The 22595-nt window shown below is 36.5% G+C and overlaps 2 protein-coding genes across 3 annotated transcripts; both read right to left on the bottom strand.

Moving 5' to 3' along the window:
• Positions 1-1374: 1374 nt before the first annotated feature.
• On the bottom strand, positions 1375-12127 carry LOC100254141 (uncharacterized). The gene is made up of 6 exons (XM_002269319.5): positions 11575-12127; positions 10836-10978; positions 8456-8599; positions 7784-7969; positions 3251-3375; positions 1375-1868 (listed from the first exon to the last, which is right to left on the bottom strand). The coding sequence occupies exons 1-6, from the start codon at positions 11774-11776 to the stop codon at positions 1643-1645; spliced, it is 1026 nt and encodes a 341-aa protein (XP_002269355.1). The 5' UTR covers positions 11777-12127; the 3' UTR covers positions 1375-1642.
• Positions 12128-12489: 362 nt separating this feature from the next.
• LOC100249038 (agmatine deiminase) lies at positions 12490-22595 on the bottom strand. Of its 2 annotated transcripts, none has more exons than XM_019226541.2 (10): positions 22254-22595; positions 21179-21292; positions 20240-20329; positions 20033-20117; positions 19593-19648; positions 19408-19486; positions 19033-19167; positions 16471-16703; positions 14148-14306; positions 12490-12866 (listed from the first exon to the last, which is right to left on the bottom strand). In XM_019226541.2, the coding sequence occupies exons 1-10, from the start codon at positions 22254-22256 to the stop codon at positions 12780-12782; spliced, it is 1041 nt and encodes a 346-aa protein (XP_019082086.1). In that variant the 5' UTR covers positions 22257-22595; the 3' UTR covers positions 12490-12779. The 2 variants fall into 2 exon arrangements, with proteins under 2 accessions (XP_019082086.1, XP_002269435.1); XM_002269399.4 differs by having other exon boundaries at positions 22316-22590.

Below are 22595 nucleotides of genomic sequence, written 5' to 3'. Positions count from 1 at the left end.
CCAATCACAAGACATGATTTTCTTCTTTCACGCATAATGTACTTGGGGGTCTTAATTCTTTGCGTGGAATTCATTTTTTCTGCTGGTAGAAGTGTGAAAAGCAAGGAGGGAAAGGGGAGGATCCAAAAATTGAATTGAGTGGCACGATTTTTGTGGTGGAGAGGGGCTGGTGTGTGATCTTGTGGTTTCCTGTGGTTGAGGTGGGGTCAGTAGTTGGCGCAGAGGTTCTTTGGGAGCTAAACACTCTGTTGCTTCAGCTTTTGGGAATCTTCACACGTGAGCATTCATGTGGGTCTGTCTAGGCCAAAACCAAAATGATGAGTTATGCTCCAATTTTACTGTCTTTTCCTGTGATTGTTCCTGGTATTGTTTTGCTGAATCATGGGAAAAGGAGTGTGAGAAAGCTGTTACATTAGCTATCGTTACCCATGGAATGAGAAAAGGGGACCAGGGAAAGGCAGCTGTGGTAGAAGCTTCTCCTTGTTTTCATTGTATTCTGGGTTTGGTTTATCTTCTCCACGTCACTGGTAGGCACAAAAAACACAGCATGGCTCTGGGACCAGGTATAAAGTGAATATCCATAGCCGGGCCAGTTGCAAAACCCGAGGCAGCAAAAAATACATGGCTGATGACTGATGATGGGTTCAAAAGCCTTGATGATTCTATAGTCTCAAGGCTGAACCTATGCCCATGGGGCATTAGTTGAAAATCCAACTAGTGACAGGGCACTGCATTAGGATTTTAACCTTTGAACTAGTGGGTTATGGAATAACCCCATGCATGGTTTTAGGTGTGGATTTGCATACCTATTTCTTAAATTCGCTAAAAACATTTTAGAGGGGTTTGAATGAGCTACATGTAGTGTGAGGGGTATGACCAGCCCAGAGACCTTCCCAAGCAAGCCTGTAGTTCTGAGGTGCTACAAGTTTGGATATGTTGGTGACAATAACTATTTTCCTAATCCCATGTGTAATTTATAATGTTTAAAGCAAGAGTCCTCATCCAACTGTGTAGATCATCCAACTTCTGTGTAGATCATCCAACTTGTGAATAATTGAGATGCTCATTGTGAAGGTGTTTGGATAACACCTTATTCACTGCTTTATCTTACCCCTTAGAACCATGCACAATCAAGTCCATTTTCATGGAAAGCCTGAATGCCTATTAGTCCATCTTACGATTATCCCACATGATTTGGAGTCCAGTGATTAATATACCAAATGCAGATGTAGTTGAAGAAAATGACAAAACCAATTTTTACATTTGACAAATGGTCGATAAAATTGTATTGAACAGTGCAGAGTGTCTAAAACTAGGAAGCACAAAAAATATAACCTTAAAACAAGAAACTGGTAATTTGTTTATGTTGCCACATTTTCACACTGAACGCAGAAATTTAATAATTCAATTTGCTGAAATGAGCAAATACACCTGTGGTACAAATCCAATATAATGGCCAAAAATACTACCAGAAAGAAAAAAAAAAAGTGACTCCCTCTCTAACATTTAACATAAACTGCTATCACTTTTTCAAGATTCTCATTTAAGTCGATATCAAATATGTGGTAATAGACATTGATGGTGGAATCTGCAGGAATATGGATGGTACAACTGTGCATTCAAGTCCAACATTTTTTTCATCTTAATGCAAAAACTTGGCGATTAACTTGTCAACATGAATAATGATATCATCAATGCGAGGGCGGACAGTGGCCTGAGGCTGAAGCATCCATGTCACAAACTGGTGGAGAGCTTCTGGATATGGGGGCTTAGGACCAGCTGGCCACTTTATTTGTGCATTTACAATGGCCAACTGTAGACTTCCTCCAGATTCCCCAAGTGCATACTCAAATGGAGAAACTCCATACCTGTTAAAAAAAGGCAGCCATAAATGAAGCAATAAATAATGATAGAAAAGCAAATTTATAGGGCACTCAAGATGCTTAGCTTGTTCTCTATTCAATGAGTGACCAAGGACTCCACATTCAAGGAAAAAATATGAATAATATGCATAACACCACACAAATAGCAACTGAATGCAAAGAACTCATGCCCTAGAATGGGAAACAGGAGGGAAAGACAAGAGCGGACATGATAATTTTCAAGTTGAAACATTAATATGACTGGAAACTCCTAATACAATTCTACACACAGTAAGATAAACTTATTTCAAATCTTGTTTGAGACTAATAACCCACAGTGAAATAAACTTTATGTAAACATGAAAGACACTCCCCCAAATACAGACTATTGATTTTTGCATCCTCTAACAAGCAAATGGTGTCACAGCAATTCCCCAAAAATTAAATTACTTTCAGTGATTAGATTAGAGCTGCTTAATTCTGAAGGCTAATTTCACTCACCTCCCTTGAATTTTGGGTTAAATACACCTACCCAGCATTAGTTTGAAATTCCATCAAATACTCTCCTATCCTTCTTATTTGTTATTTTCATTCACCTCCCCCTTAATTTAAAATAAGGGAGGTATTTAATGAAATTTCAAACTCATGATAGCTAAGTGTGTTTAGCCCAAACCTCAGGGAAGGTGAATGAAATTTATCTTAATTTTAATAATTAGATTAGTGCTTTTAAGAGCATATCTTTGTCCAATGAAAGTGGGTATATTGCTAACCTAACTTCACCTGAGAATAATGTTGATAGAACCCAAACCACCCACTCGATCCTTAATCAAGCCAACAGTTAGCCAGCAGGTTTCATCCTGCGATAGGTCCCATCCATTTTTTTTTTGATAAGTAAAGCAAGATATATTAAAGAAGAGGCAGAAAGTTACAAGTATACAGGGGGTATACAAAGCAACAAGCCCCTCACAAAGCCAAAAAAACAACAAGGCTTACCACCCCTTAGTTGGACGCCAACCATTCCAGAAACCCTATAAGGGACATACGCTCCTCACCAATATACAAACTAGCCCAGCTCCACAAACTACAAACAAAAGAATTCTTAAGCTTTTGGATATCTAACACTCCCCCCCTAAAAGCTAGCTTATTTCTTTCCTTTCAAACCGTCCAAAAAATACACAACGGAATGGATTTCCATATCTTTTTCCTTTTCTTTCCCACAAAAGGGCCCCTCCAGCTAGTCCCATCCATAGCTCTCCTAAGTCACTATTAAGTAGTTTTTCGTATATAACATAATTAGGAAATGTTGCTGCTATCAACAGAACAAAAATGCAATTTCTCAAGTACAAGTAAAATCAATTATTTAACAAGAGAAGAAGGTCAGTTCTTACATTATTGCATACAGAGTGCACCCTAACGACCAAATATCAGTTCGTTCATCAATGTCTGCATGGCTTGGACAATCCCACAATTCAGGAGCTCGGAAAGGTGCTGAACAGTGCTCAGATGCCCACTCCTACACAAAAATCATTGGAAAAAATCAATCAGGAGCATGGTAAACAATGTCTATGAGGTGAAAATTGAACCCATTTATACTAAGTCAAATTTTAAGAAAAACAGCAAACACCATGCAAAGAGAATTAGTGTGTAACAAGCTGCTTAAGTAGAGAAAAAAACCATTAGACCTTTCAAATCAATGATATGGAAAAACAAACTTCCATAACATTTGAAAATGTTAAAGTAATAAAAAGATCATTTAGTAAACAATGATGAGACTTTAATATCATTGAGCAGTTTTAACATGCAACAAACAAAGAATATTTGCCTCAATGTATAGCATTTTCCATTGAGCCATGACACGCAAAAATAACATATAATACCCCTACTGGTAATAGAGTGGCTACTTCTCCTACTTCACAGCACATTAAATGGCTCAGAAATCAACACTACTATAAACTGGTTGTAACTGAAATGCATCTCTTACAGGTTACTCTCACCCTAATGCTTCTCTCTCATGGCAAATATAGTTTTCTAGAAAAACTCCAATGAAAGGGGCAAAACAAAAGAAAGGAAAATAATTATTAAGGGGACTTAACAGGGGGACCAAACACAAGGCCCCACTCAAAGAGATTAGAGGGGTCTCAAGCTCCTCCAAGATTGTGTCTTTCGCATGGAAAGCTGTATAGGGAAAGATCTTAACTTTAAATATTTTAATGAACAGGGGTTGGACTATGGTCAACAGAGACAGTCTTTGTAAAGACAACAAAGAATCAGACAATCATACCGTGATTCACTGTGAGAAGTCAAGGGTGCTTCTGGGTATTTCTCCTAGCAGTCTTTGCTCTAAATTGGGTGTTTCCAGCTTCACTGAGAAATCTCCTCATTGAGTGAAATTTAAGGGGTTGGATAAGAAATGAAGAATTGTTTGGCATTTGATCCCTCTGAGTTTGTTTTGGTGTATATAGTGTTTCCAGCTTCACTGAGAAATCTCCTTATTGAGTGAAATTTAAGGGATTGGATAAGAAATGAAGAATTGTTTGGCATTTGACCCCTTGAGTTTGTTTTGGTGTATATAGTCAAAGCATAGCCGAAGAATTTTCAATGAAGAAGAACTCTCATAGCAAAGGTTGAAGGAGGTCTACATTAAATCCCTTTTGGGGTGGTCCCTAGCTTCATTGCAAATGGAGAGCTTCTCTATGGTGGAGTTCTTAGATTCCTTGTCCTATGGTTACATTGGCTTGTTTGGTCTCCTGGTGTATTGGTTATGCACTTTTTCATAGGTTGCTTGTTGTATACAGTATATAGGTCCCCTCTCTTGGCACTTTTATATATGTACTTTTGTCTTTAAAAGAAAAAAAAAAAGAACAAGCAACCCTCCTACAGGGAATTGCAAGACTGAAAAAACAAAGACTTAAGGCAAAGCTTTTTCAATCTTAAAACTAACAGCTTCATTCCTTCAAAATTTCTCTCAATTCATTCCCTCTGGATGCACCAAAACATGCACAAGGGCAGAATTTTCCCAAGCCTCTTCCCAACAAAGTTACCTCCCAAAATCAGAGAATTCTTCACAAGAGGAGGCAACAAACAAGAGACAAAGAAGGTAAGGCCCACAAAGAACTTTTTTGATACGCAAGCAAAAAATATATATAATAGCACCTAACAAAAAGTGCAACTAAGTCTACAAGTTGTATACAAAGGACACCAAGAAGCAAAATAAAGGGGCATAAAAAACAAAAGCCCCTTCACAAAGACCCTACCAATCTATAGAATATATCATGGTTAGGTAACATCCATCCATATACATTCTAAACCACAAAAAAAGATTATGTGAAACATGGATTTAGCATTTGATTAGACATTTCTTGGTTATATGCTCTGCTTCTTGGTTCAAAATGCTCGCAACATAAATAATTTGACTGATCCAACCACCATTCTTTTGTGGACCTTTTTTCCCTCTTAGACACCTAGAAAAAGATAATAGCAAAATCACCCTCAACCCACAGATCTTAACCTTAAAAGGCTTTAGCCTGCAATAAAACCCTTCAATAGCCAGCCATGGACCGCTGGCTGCCTTTATATTAGCTAGTAGGCATCGGATCAAAGGGGAATCAAACAGAGTATCACTCTAATCGGGTGGATAGGTACAGATTAACAGCTAAGCTTGAATCTCTATCATAAACCCTTGAATCTCTGCCTCAATAGTTACTCTCTTGTCAATTTGGAAAATGCTCTAAATACAATAACACAATGATCTCTAAACATCATTCCAATCTAAAGCTGTCTTGGGTTACCTAAGGAACAATCATGAAAATGAACTTTTATAGAGCCCACTGAAGGTGTAAACTGCTTAGGTTGAGTCTCTACCATCAACTCCTTCGCATGTGCAATTCCAATCTAGCATTAACAACCTCAAAATGGTGCCATAATGCATTTATGGTGGGGGTCCATAAAGACATATAGAAATAAATCAAGTCCTAAAGAACCTCTATGCATCTCTGTCTCATCAAAAATCCTAGCATTCCTCTATTGCCAAATGGTCCAAATCACAGCGAGACTAATCATACACCAGAACCTAGTCTCACAAAGGACCCCCAAAGCCTCTTAAGGGAATAACCATCAACAAGGAGTCAATCCTAGAAAATATGAATAACTAATGCCAAAGTACTAAAGCTAGTGAGCAATGTAAAAAAAGATGGTCAAACCATTACGCCACAAGCTAAGCACATAACACAATGATTTAGACAAAGGACTTCGAAAGGCCTCTTCTAAAGCATGATATTGATATTGATATTGATATTAATTTTCTCATTGATCACAAGCCATGCAAAGACCTTTACCTTTGGAGGAGCTTTTAAATTCCAAATGGCATTGGATAGAAGGAAAGAGATCAAACGAAAGATACATACAAAACTCTGGAAAGGGAATTGACTAAGAAAATGCCTAGGGCGAAAAAACCAAAATGCTTGGAAAAGCAGGTGGAAAATACACATGGTAGTGAGGACATGAGACATACTAAACCCTCAAATTTCTGATCAAAAAGATTGCAAAAAAAAAAAGGGAAATTCCAAGAAGAGGAAGAGGAAAGGTCTCTCTAGTCCTCATAATCCTAAAGATATTTGAAAATTGATTTCTACAACACATCCTCTCTCCAAAAGTTTATAGAAAAGAGTTTCTAGACCTCAAATCTCTTATATTTTTTAAAAATAAAAATAAAAAACAAATATATTCTTGGCCTTTAATAGTAAATACAAAGGAGGATGAACAATCTTTCCAAGATGTACAATTATCAGAAAGAAGATATATATATATATTACTCCACAAAAATTGAACATATTATAAACAGAAAAAGCAATGGACTCAAACTTCTTCTACTTGTAAAGATATTTAGTTATTATCAAACACACTGTAAAGCTCTTTAACTGCCAAAAGAGCTTTTAGGCACAGGAAATGTTCACCAAATAGGGAATACCACCTCAATGTAATTCAGTTGGACAAAATCCATCAAGTAACTACTAGTTGCATTGTTCATGGCATTAAAAGCAATGAGATTTCATTGGACTGTGACACCCCATACCAATATAATCATCTTCCCTATTGAATTCTAAATCAACTTCTAAAGCTCTGTAATTAAAGCAAAGATAATTCTCACTGCAGTGAAAATACATACAGTCTACACCAACCTCCAAAACACAAAGAAGGATATATGAATAAAGAAAAAGGGCAATCAATCCTTGACAGAGTTTTTCTATTTTCTTCTTTTGTGGTCTAGGAAATTTTTGGGAGAATGTTTCTCTCTTTTTTTAACTTTATTGATTTATTGGGGCCTGGTCACTGCTATTCTTTTTGTAGGTAAAATGCTTTTTGGGTCCTTAATAGGATTTGAACCTGGAATCACGCACCTCCCTGTCCCAACCCCCTACCACTTGAGTCAAACTTCACAACCTGAGGCTTTGTACTATGTTGACTCTAGTTTTTTCATCCCATTCCATGCCCTTGGTAAATTCACTGTGCACTAGGCATACAGTCCACTGTTTTGTAATGCACTCAATAAAATTCGTATGCCTATCAAAGAAAAAACAAATGGCAGAACACTGTAACTGAATATTGACTGCCTATGAGCTGAGTCAAGCAGAGTATTTTTCAAAAACCAAACCTGAACATGGCTGGCTAAGCTTTGGTTGATTGAATCAATCACAAGTTCCCAGGTTCAAGAAAATCAAGTTCATACAGCCTAATGGCCATGCCTGCTCGGCTAAATTCAATCAAACATCCAACTCTGTCCAACAGGGAAGAGAAGCACTTTGAAACAGTTTTCAGTAACAATTGGCTAAATTACATACATAGAAGAATTCTTTATATAAAAAAGAAACAAAGGAATATGCAGGTATATAGAAAAAGCAAAAGTAGAAAGAAGTAGCAAGCACCTGCAACTGCAATGCTTCTGAACGAGAACGAATTTGCTTCCTTGCAGGACGAGCACTTCCAAAATCCATCAATACAGCAAGAGGTGGTTGTCCCTTTCTATGTGTTAAAAGTACATTACCAGGCTTGACATCGTTATGTGCATATGGAGGCTCAAGACTGTGCATATGCTTGAGCCCTGCACAAAGCTGCAGCACAGGTTCTCTTAGTTAAAATGCTTGTTGTATGCAGTGAAATGCCATAACTAATTTTTGTGATAGGAAAGTAACAATTTAATTAAAATAAAAAGCATTTAAATGCAAATACATCTAAGCCAAAAAAGAACAACCAGAAAACTGCCCTTAGCTCAATTCTAAATCACATTTGGGGCAAGCTAAGTGGCATACCACCAAATGTTTTTTCTTAAAGAGGAAGTAACTGATTAGGTTCCAACCATTTTCACGTTAATGATAAAAGCTGTGATATAAGATGGTGCACAAAAAAGAAATGAAAATACATACCCACTATAGGAAGAATGATGTTAATGTCATTGTCAAACATGCAACTTATCAAAAAAAAAAAGTCATTGTCAAACATGCAGACATTCATGACAAGCAAATAATTGACATTATATGCTTGAGAATTTACATTGCCAGGAACATTGACATGTGAGGGTTATAATGATTCTTGCTCACCTGCCGGAATATTTGAAGAACATCGGAGGTCGAAAAGAACTCCTTTTTGGCTTTCATAACATTGGCATTGTCCAGTAATGTTCCATCCAAATGAACAGGAAATAACAAGTATGCTTCATGTTTCCAAGCACCTTCTTGTGGGGTCTGGCCAATGACATAAAACCTTTTTGATAAATAATAAATTGTAGGCAAAAGGAAAATGATAAACAAAAAGAAAAAAGGTCACCTTCATAAAACAGTATAAATACACAATATATCACTAAGGAGCAGACAAAAAAGCAGATAGCCATGACTAATTGGGTCTGGAAAACCTCCAGATTTCCAAGATGCCAGATTGTCTATAAAAGATGGTCCCTTGACCTTAGTTGATTTTGTTGGTTGGGTGGGAACCTGTTAAGGGTGTGTGTTGGGCTGCTCCTCTGACCTTGGCTTTCAGCTAGGGAGTGGGGGGTGTGTTCTTCCTTGTAATTCTTTTTCCACTGCTTTGGTGGTTTTTATACAATACTTTTACTTATCAAAAAAACAAATAAGAATAGAGCAAAATTTGGAGCGATATTCTAAATGTTCCATTGGCAATAATAGCCCATGATAAATGAAGGTACGGTATCTGAGTATCTGCGCATTTAGATAACCCCCTGCCTTAATCAAGGCAAGGCCACCTGCCATAGACTTGTTGGGACAAGTAAGCAGCCCTTAGGGGTGACAGCTGTCACAACCTCACCAGCTCAGACCCTATCAACAAGGACTAAAATTTTAGCCCAGGACTAAGCTCAAGGCCTCACCTGGGTTGATGATTTTCCTACTGACATTGGTTCTGCCTAAACACCTGGCAGAAGTAAAAAGCACATGTCATAGACCTCTATGACTATGATAGGCTTTATTGATTGGTTGAGCTTGAAGTGGGTGAAGGAAGGTTGTTTTTTGTTTCCTCTCCTTTTACTTGTTTAATGGCACTATTTGTATTTCTTTTTCTTTTCTTTTTTTTGATAAATAAGCACGGATTGTATAACAAAAGGCAAAAAAGCCACAAACTCACCAGGGGATATTTCTTTCTTCTTCTTTTTTTTTATAGGTGTCTAATGGCACTATTTGTATATAACATGTATACTTTGTTGTACCCGCCCTTGAGGCTTGGTTCAAGTGGTAAAGGGATGGAGAGGATTTGTGGGAGATTGCAAGTTTAAGTCCCAATGGAGGCAAAAATTTACCTATATAAAAAAAAATGTATACGTTGTTGTGCCCTCATTTAAAGATGGTTAATATATTCTCTCTTTTGCCTCAAAAAATAAGGGTTGTGTTTGTGTTAGACACTATGCCAAACCATAAACTCCACCAGAATACCTAGATTTTGACATCAGATGTATGCTTGATACCCACACCACATATCAACACACAACTATTATGATTTAATATCTATATTAGAATAAATAAATAACAATTGCAAATAATTATTTATTTTATATATAAAATAGGGATTTATAAATATAAGGATTATTTATTAATCTTTCCTCCCCATGACCTTATCCACTTTTTATTTTGAATTATTATGTCAGCATGTCCTTATTGTGTTCACATCACACCCGATGCCCATGCCAACAGCAACATAAATCCACTGTGACTACAATTGTTCAAGCGGAAAAGGGAGGAGAGCGTGTGTGGGATTTGGTTTCTGAGTACCCAGGCTAGTGATAAGATGAGGGGATGGAAGGTAGGAGGAGGATGTTTACAATTTCTTCATTTCTTGACAGGGATTCACAGTAGTTGGTATGCTTGTTTTTTCTAGGGGATAATGGGTAAAACTGCATCAGGTAGTAACTTGGGGGAGGTATTTGTTGAAGCAGGTAGTTGTTGCTCATTTTTTGGGCAGTTTGTTGGCCCTGGTCTCAGATGCAGAACATGGACTAGGTTAAGTCGTTTGGGAGCCCTTTGATTCTATGATCCATAAGAGTGTTTGTTGTTTTGAGCTGTGGTTTGTTGTTTTTTAACTTTTGCCTGTTGTATACTTCGTGTGTACATGGTGCACTTTTTCCATGCGCTTTTAATATATTTTCTTATTTACCAACAAAAAAAACACATAAATCCACCATGACACCATGTAATTTTGAACTTAACTTCTTGAATCCTCTTTTTCAGTAGCATTTTTAGCCACACGATAGTGACCCATGAGCATAACATGCATCATCCCCCTGCTGGGGATTATGCTCAGCTTCAAGAACCTTTAATCTCCCGAGACATAGTGGTAATGTAATATCAAGCAGATTTACTAGCATCTTAGACATATAGACAAAATGGCAATAATATATTTTTTTTTTTTTTCGAAAAGTGAACAAAATGGCAATAATATATGAACTAGACATGATGAACAATCCATAGTGGTCACCTTAACTCCAATGATCGCATGATCAAGAAGTGGAAGAAGATTGGGATGACTGAACAATGAGGAAACACGGATCTCTTCCCTCACCAATTCCAACTGCTCGCTATTTTGAATTAGAACTTTCTTCATTGCATAAGTGCCATCATCTGTATAGAAAATCAAGTTAAAACTCATATTAGAATCCCACTCCAGCTAATCAAATGGACGAGAATAAAATCTAAACATCCAAATACTGTGATAAAAGCCATACTCATATAGCCATGCATCACCAAAGGAGTAAAGCTACATTTCCTTTGTAGAGAATTGTTCCTAGGAAAATATTCCAGGAAAAAAAAAAAAAAAGGACCAAAAAATCTATGAGGCTTCATTTATACAGGATATTTTCCCGTGAAACAAAGCCTAAGAGAAAATTGTTGCAATTTCATTTTGTATAGGACAACGAATCTATAATCGACACACTTCTCAAAAGCGATGCAGCTTACCACTCGCAGTTAATGTACAACAAACCCACAAATCCTATAAGGAAATGAATTTTAGATCAAGAAATTCAAATCACCCAAAAGTAAATACATGAAACCACCCTTTAGATCGAAATTCGAAGCAAATGCCATATCCCACGTCCAAATCATTCGATTTTATAGTAACTAATCATTCTTAAGCTCTGACAACAAGACCCACTATTCAGATTCACAAATAAATTGAGGAAACAAATTAGAGAACACAGGAATGCGAGAAATCGAACCTGAGACGTGAGAAGGGTCTTTGAATTTTTTGGAAGCTGAAGAGGATGAGTCAGTGACCACCTCTTTGACCAGAAAAACATAAGCGAAGCCACCTTCGCCGAGAGGCCTCACGATCCTGAAACGGTTCTCATTGATCCACACATCTCCGCCCCCATTTACAGCATCGTATAGTGCATTCAGTCCTGAGAATGAGCATCCCATCTTCTCCTTCTCTCTCAACAACTCTCTGTTTCCCTTCTCTGGATCTTTAATTTACCATATTAATGATCCCCCTCTCTCTCTATAATGGAAATTTCTCACGTCAATGGGACTCTGATTTTCCCTTATTTTCTATTCACTTTCTTCTAAAGCTGCGCCTCAGGAGTCAGATCTCCCTCAAACCAAGCACACGTTTTGTTATTGCCACTCCCGTTTTTAAAGCTCCCACCGCGTGTGAGATTTTAATTCGCTAATGAGAAAGTCTTGAGTGTGATCACTCAGACCTTTGTTGCTACCTGGGGTCCTCCAATACTGAATAATTAATTAATTATAAATGTAAGTGAATGCCCCAAATCAATGGCCCACAATCATAGTGTGATGAGAAAGTTATCAGATCTATAAATTGTGGCCAGGCAGATGAATCTAAAGGCTCTGATTCGAGAGGCTCTAATAAAGTGGGAAAGTGCTCATCCGTACGCATTGGGGGAGTCGGTGCTTTAATCCTGACCGTCCATTTATTAGACTTGGTGGACAGTGTCATTAGTGCAGTTTTAACTGCTTGAGTCATTACTTTAGGTGGAGCAGGGAGAAAACTGAAAAGGAAGTGTTGACTCGGATTGCAGAAGCTTCCTGATGGGCAAAGTGCAACACTTGATTTGGAGACATGCTTTTCTAACAATTTGGGTATTTGTCACAAATCATATGAGAATATGAGATTAAATGAAGAATCAGACACATGCTCTAAACATGTGGATCTCAATTTGATTTTGCTGCTATTAAACCTGTTCAGATACTTCTCCACTGTACTGAGAACTAGGAGACTAAAAGTTTGCCATTGAACCAAAGCAAACCATAGTCCCATCATAGATGCACCAGTAACTTGGAATTAAAATTAAGTTGGGGTAGCCATATTGTACTAAAATACACAGGATTCAAAGGGTCTCTGTCCCTCACACAAGAGTTTGCCTATGATGCTGGCACACTGAGAAGAATCAGTTGCATAACTCTAGGCAATGGCTGGCTGCTGCTGTGTGATGCAATGTATATTTCCACCTGCCAAAGCAATCTCCCTTGCACCTTTTATTCCTACCACCTGTGCTCACCACCATGGATTTAAGTTGTTCAGCAACAGAAGCATATAAATGGCAATCTGAATTTAAATGAATATTTAAATGCATCAACTTCTTTTTACATGGCATTTGAGCACAAACCATTAAGAGGAAGCTAAGGAATCATAAATTGTATTTTGTTTTCAGCCTGTTCCATAAAGCATGAGATTATGGCTCTCTATCTATCACCATTTCTGGCTCACTGAACTTGAACTTGTGATGTTGTGTGTATGTGCTTTCTGTAAAACAAGGTTTTCACACCATGTTAAGTTACTAATTGATCTAAAAGGTTAAGTTGTTAGTAGTAAATAGCATATAAAATCAAGCTCATTTGGGCTAAAGCATTAACAGTATGTGTGCAACCACAAATGACCTTATTATTCCCAAACCTAGAAATAGGGGCATGCTGTCCCTACAGAACGAGGTAAACACTGCTTACATATGTAAGAAGTAGATATATTAGCGACATATACACCCACACACCATATGCCTGCATACACATCCCACATGAGGGGAAAACCAATCTTGGAACTTGGAACAGGGAAAACTAGGAACCATTTATTTGCAGAATAAAAATAATAATAATAAAGAAACAAAAAAAAAAAAAAAACTGAACTTAGGAAACCATTTATGATATGCCATTGTCCTGCTACATAAGAGATAATAACAGTCATCAGGTTTTCAAGGTTCAAACAAGGGTGATAATGAAATGGATTCCAGAAGGAAAAGTGGCCATATCTGTCACAGTCACTGAATTTTGAAAATCATTAGAGAAACAGGCCTTAAACCATTAGACCCCTTTAGATCATTGCATACACCTGATAGTAAATAGTTTATATTTCCCAGAAGCATGCATCCTATTATTTTTATGAATTGGAAACTTCCCCCCCAGTTCTTGAATCTTATAATTTTAGACACTTTACTCAGTATGTGTGAAATTTTTTTTTAAAAAAAATTCCCTCAATTTTTTTGGATTCCATCCTCTTTGATGTCAATAATGTGAGTGTTGTTATCTCTCCTGTGTGCAAAAACATCCCCATCTTCTAAAGTTTACATTCTATTTCACATTCATCATGGTCAAAGTGACCAAATTCTACATCAAGAGTGTTTGAGAACCAAAACTGCTCAAATGTGAGGCATGATAGTTTCTTAGGATATAGATATAGATAAAGAAATAACTAAATATGTCAACCTGTTACACTCCAGTAAGATTGTAGAGTAAATAGATAGATGAAAGAAATTTATGGCAGTAATATTACGCTTACTTCATGATTTGGAAAGGCCAGAGACAGGACACGAACAGCTTCATCATCCCACTTTTGGTCCCCAAATACTGGTGCTATGATCCTTCCATTGGCAATATAGAAGTTAACATAGGATGCAGCAAGTCTTGTACCAGCAACTCTCAGTTTAGCATTATCATCCTGTTGTCAAATTTTGAATAAAACCAGGATGAAAGAAAATGGAAAATTTAGAGCCGAAGTCTCTAAATGTTTAAAAGCAAAGATGAAGCAGTCACTTAGGAAAATTGGGACCCTACTATTTAACTATTTAAGTTTAAATTTTCCAAATAACAAAATAAAGCAGTAAAAAAAAAATAAGACGACCAAGAATTCATGCATTTTCAATTTGCCCTGCTGGTAATAGAATTAAACATTAAAAAAATAAAAATAAAAAGAGTCAAAGGTGGAGATGAAATAGAACTGCATCATTCATTCCCAAAAAGGCATACTGTACAAAGCCCATCAGATGTAATTGGAAAGAATATAATACAGCAGAAAAAAGCCTGATGCATCTAGTCCCTAAAAAAGAGTTGCATTAGACTATGTAACATTAAGAAAGGAAGAGAGAAGAAAATGTTTACTCACTTCATTACACCAGGAAAGTTCTATAGCATATAAACACATGATCTGTACAACTATTAGAAGGAAAAAAAAGGTACATTATCCAAGTATTCAATCCCTAGAATTACTCCATGATCACCTACCAAATAGACACAGCATTTACTAAACCAGATTCTAAGAATTTTGACAGCTTCAATGAATCTGGATACCTTCTATGTTGCTCCTGCTAACAGTAACACACAGAAAATGAATCCTTCCCAAACCATGCATGTTCAAAGCATAGCAAGAGCGAATCATCATTTTACTTATTGTCTACTTGACACCTAAATCAGGGGTTTGGAAAAGTAAATCCTTACAAGGAAATTAGAAAATGCTTCTCACTATGTTGCTTGCATCACAGGAATAATAATTACACCCCAAATTTCATTCAAGATGTAACTGATAAAAACAGGCTTCTTGTTTTTAATTTTAGGTACCATTTTCTCCATTCTCCTTTATTGCACCTTTCAGATTAGTCAATAATATAGCCTACCATTATCACAACCACAATACACACAGCTCTTCTAACAGCATGGATATATTTCTTTCCTGCACTTGTTTTCAATACAAATGAACAGGGCCCTTGCATTGTTAAAAAAATCATGTCTTACTCAATTGGCAAGGTCTTTAATATTAGCTTCCCCATGGTAAAATTTTGACTAGCAGCAACAATCTTATTTATCAAAAGGGAAAAAATGAATTTTTTTTTTTTTTAATAAAGCATTATTGAAAAGGAAAAAGGAAAAAAAAAAGGGGGGAAACCCCAAGGTATATCTTGCTGAATAAAAGCCCCAATGGCTCACAGTAAGAAGACAATTCACAAAATCAAGAAAATTTAAGACTTCAAAAATCATCAACGTCCAATGGTCAAAAAAAGTTCAATTATTGAAAAAGGTCCTTAAGCTTGAAGGAGCACATACTCAATGCATGATTTTCTTTCAATATATACATATATACAAAGAAGGACGATAAATACAAGGCAGGATGAGCAACGCATCAAAGATGTACAATTGTTGATCAGACAGTAAACAAGTATCCTGCTTCACAAAAAACTAGATCATTTTCACAAAGAAAAGAAAAAGCAATGTACACACAGAAGAGAAATTTTATACACTCTTAAGGGGGAAGAAAATCTCCAACAAAGGAGAACAAGTGCTTTGCTCCTTGACTAACTGGCCTACAACTTTATTAGTTGAACAACCTAAGAGGAGCATCCCACCTCACTAACAACATTTATGATTTTACAATAGCATAATCTCCCTCTACTGTTAGATTGTATAGGCACAACGCTTTGGCCTGTAGCAACCCTCCAATAACACTAAGTGTCTCTCCATGACTTTGACCTTCACACCCCCACAACTAGAGAGCTGCTTAATAGCTGATACTTTTGAGACACATGGGCTACCCGTGTACAAACATGGAACCTGCTTCTTCCACAGGAATTGATATGGTGAATAAATTATTAAGGGCTACTGTTTTACAGAGTTTGTTTTAAATGGAATTCTATCAGAGAAATGATAGTTCTACTTACACAGACACAAAAAAATGGCAAGTCAGAAAATAAACTATTAAGCATCAATTGTCCAATATATTAAAAACATTAGTTGCCAGTGGTATTTTGGGAATCATTTCTTCATATATTTCAGGCATGACAATTAAAATGTAGAGGCATGGACAATTAATTTCAGGGCTGTATAACTTTTACCTGAAGAATTCCAGAAGCCTCTTCATCTGTCATATAAAGAGGCCCTGGCACGTGAAGTTTGATTATTTGTAATTTTCTACCTCTAGCATCAGTAGCATTGGAGAGAACAGAAAAGGCTTCAACAGAACGTTCATATTGAGGATCTAATTCATCATCAGTCCAGGACAACAAAACCACACCAGGCTTTGCAAAACAGCACATATTGTCAATATGGCCATTAGTATCATCATCACCTGAAAAGCACTTTGTTAAACAGCTTCAGTTTCAATGGACATTAAAAAAAATTAAATAAAAAAAAATGTGACTCTAGGAACGTTTTTTCCTAAACAGCATAGATAATACCAGCTCAATTCAATAACAAAGACAAATAACAAGAACAGAACTTTGGAGAAACTAGATTTTGGATGAAGAAGACTAGAAAAAAATAATAGAAAAAAAAAATTGACGCTAGGAATGTCTTTTCCTGAACAGCATAGACAATATCAGCTCAATTTGATAACAAAGACAAATAACAAGAACAGAACTTCAAAGAAAACTAGATTTTGGCTGAAGAAGATTATATTTGAAAATGGACACCACAGACAAAATATGGAATTTGAATGACCTATTATAACTACAATCACTAAAAAGGTAGGTAAAAAACACATCATACAGCATATCACTCACAGACCACATTGCAAATCAAGTCATCCAAAACAAAAACTCTTCCCAAGAAGAAGGGTAGGAATTTCCAAGGACACCAGAGATGGAAATATTTCTCACTAAAATAACTTTATAAAGGCTTGCAAATTGTGAGCTCAAAGGTTGATCTCCCCACCATAAATCTTCCCAAAATTGGATTCTCTCTCCATTCCCCGCCACAAGACGGATGTAAAGGGAAAAGTCCTGAAAGACTTAAGCAATGTAGCCTTCCAAAGACATCTATGTGACCATCTAACCATAATGTTCGAAAGGCGTGTGTCCCATTCCATTAGTGTGTGTCCCATAAATGCTTGAAACGACCTGATGCCTTGGACAAGAACTTTCCCTAGCTCCAAAGCCACTTCCCTAAGAGAGCACAATTTCTTAAGGTTGTCTTCCCTATTCACAGCCCTCCAAACTCCTTTGGTCTACACACCACGTCCCAACTAATAAGATGATCTTTCTTGTCCTCCCCAATCCCAGACCACAGGAAATCCCTTTGCATTTTCTCAATCTTTAAGGCTACTGAAGTTGGGATATTGAAAAGAGAGAAGAAATAACTAAGGATGTGAGACAAACAAGACTAAATTAAGGTTATCCTACCCCCCAAAGACAAAAAAACCTTCTACCACTCATCTAACCTCCCCGATATCCTATCACCCACGGGGTCCCAAAATCCTATTGTCTTTGGGTTCCCTCTTGAAGGAAGACCCAAAAAAGACAGTGGTCACTTTGAAACTCTACATTCAAGAATCGAAGCCAAATTGGAAGTCAACTCTTTGTTTACATTAAAACCAGACAAAGTGTTCTTCTCTAAATTTATTTTCAACCCTAACAATTGCCCAAAAACTAACCAAATTAACTAGAGGTTCTGCAGAATTTCTAGAGAAACTTTAGAAAAGAAAACCGTGTCATCTGCAAATTGTAAAAGAGACACTCTAGTCCTCCCCCCTTCCAACTATGAAACCCTCAAGTAAACGCCCCTCTCCTCCGTTCTCCTCATCATCCTACTAAGGACAACTGCTACAATGGTAAAAAGGAAAGGGGAAAGAGGGTCACCTTCCAAAATCCTCTAGTGGCTTTAACCCAACCTTTGGCATTTCCATTAACTAAGACTGCAAAACTCATTGAAGACAAGCAACCCCTCATTCAAGATCTCCATTTTGTGCTAAAATCTTTCCTTTCAAGCACATGGTCCAAGAATCCCCAATCAGTCTGGTTATTATGGGTCACAGCCTGACATGCAGCAGCACTCCCAGATGTCCAATTATGAACAGTGGTAAAAGTGATAAGCTCAAAGAATATGAGCAAAAAAAAGCATTGCTGAGGAATGATATGTGTGGGCCCCAGAAAGAATATCATTTCAGCAGTAATCCATAAGGAAGGAAATCAAAACCAAACAAAGAAGAAACGAAAAAGGATCAGTATGAAAGGTAAAAACTAGTTAAATGATGGAACTTTGATTACATTTCAGGAAATGAAACAATTTTTCCTGGTCAATTTTTCACTGCCCTACCAAATTATGGATTTTACTTGCTAGAAGTTGAACAAAGATTAAAAAAAGATGTTAATTGCAAAGCACTGAGAAAACCAGTTGTAATTTTAAGATGAATTCAGAGCTTGAAATGGAGAGTTCCATTTCTATCGTTAGAGTTCATGTGACCAATTTGGAGGAAAGCTAGTAGTAGATTTAAAAAATGGAAGACAAACAAAGGTCTATGAGAGTAGTCTTGTCCGAATCAACATGAACATGCCAGCAAAATATAAGGTCATGCAGACCTTCATATGAGAAAAAAGAATGACCTATTTAGGGTGGAGTGCTTCATTACAACTAGTTCTAAACCAAAGGCAGCAATTAGCAATCAAAGTAGAAATATGTACCAAATAATCCACGAGGCAACCAAATAACTTTCTTGACTCCAAGATAGGACTTAAGCTCAGCCTCTATTTGCTCCTTAGTCAAATGCGGGTTCCTATTTTTATTCAGGAGGCACTCCTCTGTAGTAAGGCAAGTTCCTGAAAAAAGAAAACAAATCCTGAATCAATCCAAACCATGACGATTATGGTGGCAGTGCACATATATATTCTAAGGGCAACATCTATATAAAGAGAGGCTAAATTCTGATAATGCTGAGCAAAGGGTGCATACAAGAAGAAGCTATGCAAAGGAAATGTCTTCTTAAAATATTTAGGCAAACAGAAGAAAAAGGCAAACAATCTCCATGTAATCATCAATGTAAACACTACATATTTTACCTTCTCCATCTACATGAATACTTCCACCTTCAAGAATCATAGACTGTGGAAACCTGGGAACCCTCTCAATTTCCAGAATCTTACAACAAAACATAAATAATGATCAGCTGTAACAAAACCTAAAATAACTTTGGAAAGGGAGATTTATACACATTACAAGCTATCAAAATCATAATCCATTTAACCTTCTTTGCCACGAGAAGATCAAGACTCCAATCATTGTAACAACCATCATCATAGCCTAGAAATTCCAAAAAGAACTCCATAAGAAAAGGGATCTGGAGAACAAGATTATGGCCTTCTCACATGAGAATTACTAGCACAGCCATAGACAATTCATTCCATGCAGTTTCTTGGTATATGCATCCACAGTTGGAATTGGGCATCCATCCTTTCAATAATTAGATACCATGGCACTGAATACCAAGCAGTTTAGTTGATGAGAACAATAAGCAATATGCATGAACAAGCTTCATGACCTTACAATTCATTCTTGTATCATTAGGATATACAACAGAATATTATGCTGGATGTTCTGATGCCCAATTAAAAATCGAAATTAAAATTTCAACATGATGGAGAACACAATTCATGACTGGCATTATTGGAATGTGCTAAATATTACCTCCCCAACTATTAAAATTCCAATCAATTCCTGCAATCTTTTGCACTGGAGCAGCAGAACTTGGTGTGGGCTTGATTACAACAAACTATAATGAAAGCAGGAAAAGAAATTACCATTTCAGGGTAAAAATAAAGTCTGCCACCAAAGATACTCCTACAAAAAATGCCAAAAATGAAAAAGATTCTAATGGGGATAAATAGAGCTCACAGTCGGTCCAGTATCACGGAACCAAGAATCATCCATACTCATCTCAACAACCCTGATATGTTGTGGTAGCAGGCTACGTGCATTGGCCCACTGTGCATGAAATAAATTCAAAATTCAGGCCTAGTCAAGGATTAAATACTATTAGGCTATGTTTGGTTGGCGGGATAGGATAGGATAGGATATGTATATCCTAGGGTGTCGTATCACATTGGATAGAATATGATTTCCAATGGGATATGATATCCTTGGATATACATATCGACATGATATTTTAAGGTATCCTATCCAATGGGATATGATACCCTTGGATATACATATCATATGGACATGATATTTTAAAGTAGCATATCCAATGAGATATGTTATATAATATTTATATTAATTTATAAAATAATATGAAATATATATTATTTTCAATGTTTAAAATTAAAATTATATCACATTCAAATATTTTCCATTTAAAAAAAATGAAAATTTTGTTATGTTTAACAATATTCATGATTAAAATATTTAAATTTTACAAATAAATTTTTCATATTATGTTATTTAATATATAAAAATAATTTATATATCATATATTAATATTATTTTATAAATTTTTTTTTAGTTTATTTTTAATCATAAATTTAATTTATAATAAGAAAAAATTATTTTGTAAAATGAGTATATTAAAAAAACAAAAAATTGATAAAAAAAAATGAATTTTTGATACATGGGATATTATCCCATATCTTACCATGAGATTAACATATCCCATGTGAAAGGGATGAAAAAAAGAGGGTGGATAATATATCCCACCAGTTATCCTATCCTATGTTTGGTTGAACATAGGATAGGATAAGTGATGGGATAACTTATCCTATTCCATCACCAGCCAAACATGCTCGTAATGATTTTTTTGGCAATCGAAGGTCTCAATCACCGAGAGCTTCTACTAACCTGAGCAGCACTTGCACAGACAGTCACAGGTTCAAACTTTGAGATTGCAGATGCTACTTCAGCAAATACGCGTTGGGCAGGCCCTGCATGGTCTCGCCAGTTATCTGGACGCTCCTGTAATTAAAAATCATTTGATTGTTTCAAAGGACAGTCAACATGGTAGCCCAAACATCAAACAACCATCAGATTTTCACCTAAGACAGAACACTTCAAATAGAGATAAACACAAATGAAAAGTGTCAAATGCTAAGAAAGAGGAAGATCAAGAGCAATTGAATGAAAAGGACAAAACCGATTTAAACCATTCTAATAGGAAAGTTGGGAAGTATGCAATACAGCATAAAACCAATATCTAATTCAATGCTTCAGAATTATAGGCTAAAGTCATTTTAGTGCCTCCTGAACACCATTCTTCCTCAGAGATGCTTCCAAATACCATAAGCTTCTCTTCATAGATGTAATATAAGGTAAATTAGGTTTTCATGAAAAAAGATTTAGGATGTTAACACACTAAATGCTACTTGAAAAATCAACTGTGGTACCTAGTAGTGACAAAACCGTGAGGCATCATAAAAAAAAAGAAAGGCAAATGATCAAACATGTAGCAGGCGCAAGGATCACAAACACACGCTCTTTCAAAACTTTGTGATCTTTGGATGCATTACCTTTGCCATAACATGAACCAATCAACAGAGACATTAAATCGACACAACATAGCATTCAAAAATTCTATTTAAATTATTAATTCCAATCTTACAAGACAAACAAACAACCGTGAATGAATCAGAAAAAATAAAATAAAATCTCAATGATAAGAAAATAAATGTTCTTTCACATGAATCTTGAAGACATTAGAGAACCCATTTCTCAAATCATTACAAGTAGAACAAAAATAAATAAATTTCCTAAGACCCATCAATCTGAACACCCTTGGGTCTCCCCAACATGTTCAGCTGTCTTCTTTTCCACATGAATCTTGAAGAAAGTATAGAATCCACAAGCACTTTAATTAAAACAAATAAGAAAATGACAAACTCGGAAAGACCCATTAACTTCAAATATTGCTGGGTCTTACCATAGGATGATCATAGTCCAAAAAAAAAAATATGTGAATCAATTGAGTAGAGAAACACTAACAGGCCAACCCATCCAACACTGTGAATGGGGTTCCCACTCTGCAGGCATGTGGTATCCATGGAGAGCCGGCGTCCCCTCTATCTCCATTCCCACCCCTCTCTCAGTCTCTCTGCTGACACTGCTATTCTACAAAAGTACCCACAAGAAAGGCTTGGTACGCTTTTATTATTCAAAGGGCGTAAAATTGCTATTCATCGAAAAAGAACACACGGGTGGGTCCGGTTACGGTTTCAAGAGCACTCTGAATGTTTTCTAGCCGTTTCTTTAATTTTAGTGCAAT

Source organism: Vitis vinifera, chromosome 17 (genome assembly GCF_030704535.1).
Source record: "Vitis vinifera cultivar Pinot Noir 40024 chromosome 17, ASM3070453v1".
NCBI lineage: Eukaryota > Viridiplantae > Streptophyta > Magnoliopsida > Vitales > Vitaceae > Vitis > Vitis vinifera.
This window is presented reverse-complemented; position numbering and strand designations above follow the sequence as displayed.